Source organism: Pholcus phalangioides, unplaced genomic scaffold (assembly GCF_987345545.1).
Source record: "Pholcus phalangioides strain wild (caught in Gottingen) unplaced genomic scaffold, Ppha-v1.0 ptg000008l_1, whole genome shotgun sequence".
NCBI classification, from domain to species: Eukaryota; Metazoa; Arthropoda; class Arachnida; order Araneae; family Pholcidae; genus Pholcus; species Pholcus phalangioides.
Window position 1 is genome coordinate 8009197 of NW_028301601.1, and position 11706 is coordinate 8020902.

General features: G+C 39.6%; 1 protein-coding gene across 1 annotated transcript; it reads right to left on the reverse strand.

Moving 5' to 3' along the window:
- Positions 1–4245: 4245 nt before the first annotated feature.
- Positions 4246–11158, reverse strand: LOC149083588 (26 kDa secreted antigen-like). Its single transcript, XM_089235384.1, has 4 exons — positions 11003–11158; positions 5496–5619; positions 5258–5395; positions 4246–4460 (listed from the first exon to the last, which is right to left on the reverse strand). Exons 1-4 carry the CDS (start codon positions 11141–11143, stop codon positions 4279–4281), a joined length of 585 nt encoding a protein of 194 aa, XP_089091510.1. The 5' UTR covers positions 11144–11158; the 3' UTR covers positions 4246–4278.
- Positions 11159–11706: the final 548 nt, after the last annotated feature.

Below are 11706 nucleotides of genomic sequence, written 5' to 3' on the forward strand. Positions count from 1 at the left end.
TTGTAAAATAACGTCTGATCTATTGCGTGCAGATGTATTTTGGGACACTTCCGACAGATTTTTTTCCTGCCTATTATCTGTATCAGCTCACGAGGTGGGAGGTTGTGGCTCCACCGATTTGAAACACACGGTTTCATGATGCTTTCTTCGGCAAATTTTGCAATTCGGTCCTTTCTTTGCTTTTCCACTGAGATGCTAAGTGTTGTCGAGCAAAACACAAATAACATCTTCCCGAACGTTTCAAAAAGTCGCGTTTCTTTTCAACACTCAGTTCTCCGCATTCGAATTTACCATGATTGTCTTTTTTGCAAAAAATGCAAGTCGTATCGACAGCTGCCAAAGCTGAAGCACCGAGTGCATTCGGTTTGAAACGATTGTTTCCTTTATATCGAGTTTCGTATTTGACCACATCTTGTCGCTGAACAGGTTTGTTCATGGAATTTGCGACCTCGCGACAGTTTATTTCTCATCTCAAAAACTCCATGAGCTCCCTGATATCGAAAGAATTTTCATATTTACGATTTCGATGAAATTCATAATTCAATTCTTGGGGAATTTTTGCAAGAATTATCGGACAAAGTGAATTGCCGTAGCTCCCTGCAGTCACGTTCAAAGATTCTAAGCTTCGTATGTGAGTTTCACATTTATCAAAAAATTTTCTCAACGCTCTGACATTCGTCAAATTTGTCACTGGGTCGATAGCAAGAAGCTTATTCATATTGGAGCTAATTACAATGTCTTGCCTACCGAATCTGACTCGCAAAATTTCGATTGCCGAATCATTATTCTGATCACTCAAAACGAAACCGGAAATTGCTGCAAGAGCATTACCTCCTAGTAAGGATTTAAGTATGCGAATTTTTCGGCTTTTTGTAAACTATCGTTGCTATAAATGCAATTTTCAAATAAATTCCCGAAATCTAGGAACTTAATTGGGTCCCCCCATTATACGTGCCGATTTGAAGTCGGGGTAGTTTCAGCACCTTTGATGCAGGTTTCGCAACGGCTATGGAATCTGGTGTTGGAGCTCTGGAATCGGATGTTGAAGCTCTGGAACCAGCATTTAGAGCTCTTGAATCAGGTACTGAAGCTCTGGAATCCGGTGTCGCAGCTCTTGAGCCTGAAACCTCGTTTTGTCCAACACTCGTGTTGCTCGTTTGCGCCAGGAACCGCTGGATCCTTCCTTTCCATACCACGACCCGGTCTTGATATTCTTGAGTTTGAGTGATTTCGGCTTCGAATTCTTCATCGTCAACCTTGAGTTCGATATCCGCATCCAGCTGTTCACGATTTTTCTGAGTCAATTGTTCATGTAGGTCAGTGTTTCCCAAAGTGGGCAATATCGCCCCCTGGTGGGCGATGGAATGGTCCAGGGGGGCGATAGAAGCTGCGGACTTAACATAGGATACTATGGGTTCACTTGAGTTGGGGGGCGATGAGAGGAAACAAATTGCTGATGAAGGGGGCGATGGAACAAAAAGTTTGGGAGACTATGATGTAGGTCATGGATAACTTCGATTTTTTCTTCTTTCGGGGCGTCTCTCTCATCCAGTAATATTGCCTCTTATCTTTGAAAGCAGTTTCGTTGTCAGCTGTCTGACGACGGATCGTTTCTTTTTCAAATTTTCGTATTCCATATCGTCCAAGGTTCAGTGAATTTAATATTTAATCGATGATGGAAACTTCAATCTAAAAGTCCTGTATCCCGGGATTTCGGCACCAATGAAAAATTACATCGAAAAGACAACACTACTACGAGACGCTAGCTATCCAACTTAGATCCTTTATTCTTGGACTTTAGTAGAAACCGAACTAAAAACTAAATACATTCTTTCTTTTCACCAAAGCGGTGCGGTGACATAAGTGCCATCTCTTGGTGATGATGAATGTAACAAATATATACATATAACATTTAACAATGAGCAAAGCAGAAATTGGCGACACTGCGAATGATGTCAGAGGTGTTTGTAGGTCAGTCAGTAAAAAATTGTTATCTGTCTTATTTGCTTAATTAGTTTTCTTGATTACTCATCCCTCAAATTAACCACCCTGATTTACACAGGCTGTAGGTATCTCGTTAGGTCCCCTTCATTATATTTGCCAAATCCTTAAGTTCCTACGCCTATAACAGAGGTTTCAGGAAATATCCCCCCCCCCCCCAAATGTTTTCAGCCCTTCCATTGTGTACAATAATTTTCTCTGTGTATTGATCGCTCGCTGACCCGGTCGTTGGTTCTCTCTGTCACTTGCATGTCCGTAAATACACTATAGGTACCTCGATAGGTCACTCACTCCCTGACACATAATCCCCCATACACCTCTAGTTGATATTCTATGGCGGTGCTGCCTCCAGTTCCGTGAGGAGTTTCTGAAACTCACGGGTGTCGGCACATTCCAGTACCGCACCATAGCCTCGGCCTGTATAACAACCTACAGATCGAAATATATCGATGAAGGCATGATTGGGATGGTGCCTGTTAACGGATATATCAACCAAACAAATAGTAGCCGGCTCTGCTCGGAATGGTTAACATATCTTAGCCAAATATAAGAACAACCTGGACATCCCATATTACAGAAATGGAACTGGAGAGAAACGTGTGCTTGGCCTCAGCGTGGACGGGTTTTGTGAATATATTTTATAATATATTTATAAAGTTATATTATAAAACTAAGGAGGCAAAGCCCATCTGACGCCTACGGCGTCCAACCCCCCCCCCCCCCCCCATCCTCCGATGGAGCTAACTACTCGTCACATCTTTAATTATAAAGCAAAATATTCCTCAGGCACTGCAAATGCCTGCGCAATAGTTATTCATTGCCAGTTTCCCACACTGATTTCGATAAGCAATGCACTACCATCATAAATACAACAGAATACTCGATGCACCGCAATACATACGTGATACACCGTGATAGGCAATACAGCACAATAAGTAATGGGCCCACTATATGCAATGCACCACCATATCAGCAATACAGCAAATTAAGCAGCGATTCACTATATGTGTATCACAACACGCAAAGCACCAATATCGGCAATAAAGCACAATATTCAAACCACCACTATACCGCCAATATACAAACCACCACTTGCGTTGGTTCACTGCACCAACGCAATGTACCCCCATCGGCTATGCAGCAATAAGCAATGCACCACTATATGCAGCAATAAGCAATGCACCACTATATGCAGCAATAAGCAATGCACCACTATATGCAGCAATAAGCAATGCACCACTATATGCAGCAATAAGCAATGCACCACTATATGCAGCAATAAGCAATGCACCACTATATGCAATGCACCAACATCAGCAATACGCAAAATAAGTAGTGTGATAAGGAATGCACTACAATACGCAATACAGCGCAATACGCGATGCACTACAATATGAAATGCACCACTATTTGCAGTACGCTGCAATAAACAATATACCCCAATATGCAATAAGCACTCATTAAAATAACAAATACAGCACACGATGCACTGCAATACGCAATGCATTGCAATCAGTAATGCACCACCATTTGCTGTGCACCACAATAAGGAATGCAGTATAATATGCAATCCACCCCAATACACAAACGCGACGTATCGCATCAAGCCAAGCAGAATAATACGCAATAAAAACTGCATTACAATAAGCAATACAGCACGACAACAGTGCAAATCAACAACCAGCAAAATCAGCAATGCACTGCAATCAGCGAAAACATGGGTGGCAGCGATTGACTACAGACATGCAAGGCCAGGTCTCTTTCGACAAACAGCTAAAATCTCTTCATCGTGACAAAGCGTTGGGTCATGATCTGGTTAGGAGGTGAAGAACTTGCTTTCGATGTTCTTCCCAAGATCGAACCCGTGGAGCCCTACGATAGCCTTCAGGGTGGAAGACGAACATCTTCGCACTGCACCCCTCGGACGCTGTTTCGATTGTTACTGGTACTGGCTTGTAGATTGTATTGAACGCGCTAATTCGAAAGAAAATAATGATTTTGACTTACAACTCTTCAGTTGTGTAAACTCTGTTTCATTCTGAGTAGGCATGAATCAATATTGTCAGATAGATATGACATCTTGTTTCGCGACGCTCCTGGAAGACCCTATGTACACCAAGAGGACCCCGCAACTCATTTACACAACACATGCCGTCCGTTTTGAACGAGAGATCCCAGGAACAAGATTATGACAATAAGAAATTGGAATCTTGGCATTTTATGTAATATATCTATTATCTTTATTCACTTGACTACATCCTTATACATATTCGCCATTCATTTAGCGATGAGCACCGACAGCAAGAAATTACCAGCGACGGGTGGTTCCACGAGTTTGAACTGTTTCACGAATTTCCTGACATTGAATCCGAATCTGAGGTTATCGATGAACGAGTTGATCAGATCGATTTCCAAGACGGTGGTTTGTTCGTAGTAAAGGAAGACGCTCATGCGATTCACTGCAACGAGTATGAAAATATGTTTGAACATACGTACATACATATTAGCTATACATTACTAAAAAAAAAACCACCACTTTTTCATCGTGATTTATAGATCTCGGGTGGTACATGCACCTCGTGCACATTCGTTTGCGGAATCTCTAACAGATCGGTACATGCCGGAAAAAAAATTTTCAGTTGTAAACGTATTTATGTTGTGAGAAATGTGTTTGTTTCGTGTTCTTTTTATGTTATGTAAGTATCGTGTTGTAGGTCTACTACCGCTACTAAAACACATGCACATCGTTCATATTCCTCCGGATCTGTTAATGAATTGGTATACATTGATGGCTGGCGTATGTGTTGCATGTCTGCCTGTTCTCCGTGGAAGAGTTTTTTAGAGATCGGCTCGCATTCACGCCTTGAAGTTGGAATACCGCAGTTAACCAACTTGATCCGATCATTATTGTACCGCCAACGGGGTCGAATATGGATTATCCTGATGAGAATTCAGCACGACACGACCGCACAGCGGCTACATTTCACGTACTGAACATCACGAATTGACTTAAGAATCTGTTTGTTTATAAGAAAATAATTCACCACTGCATTTCAGGGACCCTGCTCAGTGAGTACAGTGAGCCGCAAGAGAAAATACAACTCAACACAAAGAAGGACCATTTAAAAAATAAAGTTATGCAAAAATATAAACTATTATGACTGAATTATCCAGAGAACAATACTATTTTGTTCATAACCAACTTATATTCAGTGCAGCAACATATTCAAATGTGTTATTTGATGTCTATACTCACATATTATGGTTGGTACTTGTGGCGATACGTAAGATACCACACTGCGACCGTCACTGATTTTATTGCCGGGGATGTTGACGACGAGCCATTCCAGGAACTGACTGTTGTTATTCAGATTTTGACTCAAACCGCTTGGTCCTAAGCAAACAAAAAAAATCGTATGTCATGACAACAAAATAATTTGACAGAAATTTATTTGACAAAAATAAATAATTATATATTTCGATTGTGTGCCTACCAATCATGATCAAGGTATAGTTGGAGGATTCCTTCGCCTCAGGGAATGACACCGTCGGCCTAAATAGTGATCGGATCACGGGAATCCTTGTCCCATAGTCAACATCTACACTTCCATAACTCACCTATTCGAAACATAATTATTAGTTCTCAAGCAACGAATGAACAAACGATCGCCAAAGTTATATATATATATACTGTATATGTTACCGCCAATTTCGTTAAATATTGACACAGCCAGTTCGCGATGTGGCCACTCATTCTGGAAAAAGTCCTATAATCGTCATCAAGTTACCATATTTTTTCGTGATAATTATGTCAATCAAACGATGCTGTAATTATTTTCCCCCTGAAATTTGGCGAAAAAATTATATGCTTGTGTAATTATTTTTATAGTTTTTCCTCTAAAATTTCACTTTTTTTCTCTCTCTCGTCACATGAAGCTAACCTAATTACAGATATGCCTCAAACGTTGGCGATTAAAAAAAAATGGATTTGGCTTCTACCGGGCCGTCTTACATCGGTGCATCGAACATTTGCCAGGGTTCTCCGGCCACTTTGCGGAATCGCAAACCAAAGTCTCATAGCTGAATGAATGAATGAACGCCAAAACTTTGCCACTGGATTTAACCCGGTGATGAGATCTCTTCAAGCACAGCTCCGTGGCAGAGTCTGGGACACTTTATTTTGTGTCAAAAAAAAAAGAGCAAACAAAACATTTTGACAATATATTTTCCCCGGACAATTGGGTACTTTCGCGATTAACAAATTTTGTGGTGATTACAACGAGATGGGGTTGGGAGTAGGAGAAAAGTTTCTGGGTTTCGTTAAGACGAATGAATGTACGCATATTAAGATGGCGGTATGTTTTAAAAGCAATTGGACGGGGGGGGGGGGACCTTTGCCATCTCATCTGTTGTCTCTAGACTTGCCAGATTATATACACAGGATACAAAAAAAACGAAATGGGAATCTTATCGGAGGGAGTCATCTCTCGCTTGACACCTCATTGGTGAGCAAATGGGTTTGATAGCGTCCCATAACTAAAAAAAATCCCTGCACGAGTCTTAATGTATATATATATATATATATATATATATATATATATTACGGGCCGAGAAAATAACGTCATCTCTCCAGAAGTAGATTTATTCTTGTGTTTGGAAATGTGTTATATGCATATAGTGTTCTTGCCATACACCATAAACTTATCTCATTTATTTCTCATATGGAGCGAATGAAAAGCAATTAAATGTGAAATGGACGCCTAAAGGTCAGATCATCAACAGCAGGGTGGGAACTAGAAGTGGCAACTGCCTGGCCTGGAAATTTCACGAGTAATTTTAAAAAAAACTATATTAACATGGCAAAAAAAATGTTACAAATCTATGTAACTCTATAGAAGATGGGACGATAAAATTCCGTCTGTCAGTCTCAAATCCTAAAAGCAATAGATCAGCAGTGACATCCGTGAATTCCTTAATTTTCAAGTAGTATAAGATCAAACTGCATGAAGACATCAAATGATTATAACCTGAATATTTATACAGTAAAGCCCTGTCTTCAACGGAATCGCAAGGGACCGAGATTTTCTTTCCTGTTGAACACAGGTTTCAGCTTGGATAAAGGTTCAATTCACATAATGTGTGAAACTATGTACATACCTATCTTGTGTGTGCTTGAAATAAAGTGAAAATAAATCAATTGAAGGTAATGAAAATAATTTAAGATAAAATAAATAATTAGTCTATTATCACTAGGGCTCGGATTCCTATGTTTTTTTTTTTTTTTTGTTTTATTTGCATATTTCGCTATTTTCACGTGATAGAACATATTTCACAATTTTAAGACATATTTTACATGTTTCATAATTTTCGATAGAAAGTAAATTTCCTCGCTATTCCGATTCCGCTTCAGACTGGTTTTTGCGATTCTCGCTCGTGACGAGAGCTCCTGGGACTAGGCCTTTTTATGCACTACAAATGGAACGTCGTTGCCGATTGGTAAAAAAATCCTGAAATTAAGGTTTTTCAACCAATCAGAAATGACATTGAATTTTTTGGAGCATAAAAACACTAGCTTTCAAGGACACTGGTGTGTGACTGTAAATAGATTAATCATCTGAATCGGTGTCGGTACTCGTATAAAATCGGTTAAAATTGGTAAATGGGAGAATTTTTTAGTGTTTGTGGGAAATTTTGAGAGTTTTTATCAAATAAAAAGAATTATTTATTTATTTTAATTTTGTGCCATGCTTTTCTCTGAAGCTACATACCATACTTGGCTAGGTATTTCTACCTACAGATGGAAGCACATTGGTTTTGAATTGGGAGGGAAAAAATTACGCAAAAGGGAAATTTTTGTGGGAAATTTCGGCTGGTTGAGATTAGTTAGTAAAACGAAGAATTTTTGTTCATACAAAAATAAGTGGGTAATGATTTAAGATAATTTAGACTATCACCACTTCTCACACATTATCATCTTATTTTGCTGAAACTAATGTTATTCGAGATAAGAAAGAAACAATTATTAAGACATACTTTCCGTTTTATAGGGCATATTTACAGTTTTTTAAGAGCATAAATGAATTTTTTATAAAAAATATTTTAGAAGTTTTTACAGCATAAAAATCCTAGCCCTATAATAATTACCAAATACTGTGTTTAGGTTTTGACAGCATCTGTATAAAATTCCGAGACCTACAGTGTTCTTCTAAAAAATAACGACATTTACGTTCCTTTTGAACATGTTTGAACATGTGAACATGTTGAACATGTTTCGGTGGGGGAAGAGTTTTCTTCCAGTGATCATCGTATCGTCAGATTTCTCTGTAACTTTTCCTCGGGTAAGGTTGATAACAAAAGACTGGTTCCTTGTTTTCGGAGAACTGACTTTGATGTTTTGCGAAGAAGGTTAGCGGAAGTTTTCAAAGACCGGTTGGAATCAGTAGGGGTGGTAAGTCAATGGGAAGAATTTAGTACGAAGCTGTCCTCTGTTTTGCACGACGTCATACCCTTTGTTCGAAAAAAGCGTGTTTGTACATCGCACCCTCTATGGTTCACGGATAGCGTGCGGAACCTTTATCTTGAAAAGAAAAGAGCATTCAGAGAGTATAAAAGTGGACGAGGTGACCTATCATTGTTTACTGATAAAAGAAGACTGTTGAAGAAAGCGATAAGGGATAGTAAAAAGCAAGTTGAATCTAGGTTGGCAGATAACATTGGCTCTGACCCAAAATCATTTTTTCGATACGTCAATAATGGATGTAAGGGGACAGTTGGCCCCCTCTCGATAGGAGGCTCAAAAGTAGAGAGCAATGTAGGCATGTGTAGTGCTTTCAATGACTTTTTCGCGTCGGTTTTTAATGGAGATAATGATATTCGATATACGGGTGTTGCATGGGGTAATAAAACGCTCAACGATATTCAAGTGGAAGACGTGGAGGTCCTAAATCTTCTAAGAAATGTATGTGCAAGCAAAGCACCAGGACCAGATGATATCTATCCCAGGGTTCTCAGGGAAGGTGCTAATGAATTGTTGGGGCCAGTCGCACAGATATACAGGAGTAGTGTTGCTGAGGGTATCGTCCCGAGAGATTGGAAACTGGCTAACGTTGTTCCGATATTTAAGAAGGGTAGTAGAGAAGTGGTGTCTAATTATCGTCCAGTGAGTTTGACGAGCTCCCTCTCGAAAATTTTGGAAATTATCATCAAAAGGCAGTTTGTGAAGTGGATAGACGAGAATAATGTATTGTCGGATAATCAGCATGGGTTCAGGAAGGGGAAGTCATGTGTAACTAACCTCCTTTGCTTCTATGATTACGTGACTAAGGCTTTGGGTAAGAGCAAAAATGTCGACGTTGTTTACCTTGATTTCCAGAAGGCATTCGATCGGGTCCAACATGGCAAACTCTTGAAGCGTTTACACGAGATTGGAATAGGGGGCAACTTGCTGAATTGGATAGAATCGTGGTTAAGAGATAGGTCGCAACGAGTTATGGTGAACGGGGAATTCTCTGGTTGGACAGACGTCACAAGTGGAGTTCCTCAGGGAAGTGTCCTTGGCCCCATACTTTTTTCACTTTTTATCGATAAACTCGATCAGGGTATCGATGGAATTACTAGCAAATTCGCAGATGATGTGAAGCTAATGGGGGTAATCGGGAATGAAAGCGATAGGGAGTTGCTCCAGACCAACTTAAACAAGATTGCAGCATGGGCAAATGAATGGAGCATGACGTTTAGCGTAGATAAGTGCATGGTCGCTCATTTTGGTTCGAACAACCCACGGTTCTCTTACGAGTTGAATGGTGTCACTATCCCGGATGCAACTAGAGTCACCGATTTGGGAATTCTCATTGACGAGCGACTTAAGTTTTCTGAACATTGTTCAGCGGTTGTCAAAAAATCGAATAGAATGCTTGGTCTCATTTTCAAAAAGGTCTCTTCGCGTTCTCCTAAAGTCATTCTTCCTCTTTTTCGAGGCTTAGTTCGTCCTGGACTGGAGTATGCTGTAAGGTTTTGGAGACCATACCTACAGAGGGACATAGACTTGGTTGAAGGGGTGCAGAGAAGAGCTACGCGTGTCCTTATTGGCACACAGGGCTTGAGTTATGAAGAAAGACTTCATTTTTTGAATATGTTTACATTGGATGAACGCAGGTGTCGAGGAGATATGATCGAAGTGTTCAAAATTTTCAATGGGATGGATAGGATGGACCATGAACTTTTAGTACACCGCCAATCGACTGCTTTTACAAGGGGACACCAGTATCGATTGGTGAGGGACAATGCAAGGTTATGGTGTCGCAGGGAATTTTTCTCCAATAGGGTTGTCAATAAATGGAATAGCTTACCCCCGGAGGTAGTAAATTGTAACACAATTGACACGTTTAAAAAGAAATACGATAAACATGTTGGGGGTAAATCGAGAAGCTATCCATTCTTAGAATAAGACAACCATAAGTATTCTTTATGGGCATTGTATAATATTTTTTCATGTGTATATAGTGTTTGTAATTTGTGTTAATTGCATTTTTAATTGGGTTGCTGTATTTTTGAAACATATGACAACCATATTTTTATGGGCATCTTTTTATCAGCCACCTCGTTGGGCATTTTGCCTGTTGTGGCGTTGTATTTGTATTTGTATTTGTATTTGTATTTGTATTTAACTTCATCAAAAATTCTCAATTAGGGTGTCAATATCTGTCTCTTGTCAGGTTCATTTTGTACATTATAGTCTATGTTTATGTAATCCTCAGTAAAGCCCCGATACTGAGGATTACTTATACACCCCGATACTGATCAGGACATCGTGTATAGCAAGTGCGTATGCATAACACACGGAATCACTAATATTCTATAACAGAGAAAATTCAAATTAAACATAATGGATCTCGAATTATGTGAAACACCACACGAATATGTGAGAATAACACAACAATGTGTACCAATTTAGTAAAATTTGAGTGACTCTATCAACGAAGAGAAATAATGTATCTCTTACCTTAAGCTGGGTACCCGGAGCTTGGTCAATGACTACCGGAACGATATTGGCATCACGGAAAGCTTTGTCCTCCCCGGAGCCAGCAGAACACGAGGCGATCAGAGCAGCGAGAGCTGGAACCAATAATACCAACGATTTCATGACTATCGGTTGATTCGTACTGTGTGTGCCTCGTTCGCAAATCGTTTCTTTTTATATACATTTTGCCATACATTCCTAATTGAGTATCGAAATCGCTACTACAGTAAGCGTTTGACACACGCCATCCTTCAATTTCGAAATATGACACGGGTTTTGCCAGAAGCATGACGTCTCATGAATTTTTTGATTTATATTCGTGCTATACAACTTGATCTCAGAGGCACGTTCCGTAGCGATATCAGAGCACATCCGCGTGCAGTAAGACTGGATAATGATGAATGAATTGGCTATTTCTACTTAAAAAAGACAATTTTAGGATGTATCGATTTTGAAAATAATTGACACTTATAATGTTTCTTCGTTATAATTTATTTTAATTTTAATGAAATTCGAAACACACTCTATTAGCTGTTTGAATCTTTGCATATTGATGCGCGGCAAATGAGCAAGATCGAGAAGAAAATTTGCTTCTATACGACCATGGATTTCAGATACGCACGCGATGACATTTTTCTTTCAGCCGTATAGTCAGCGTAAGAGTCCGTGTTAAAAGTGACAAGAGC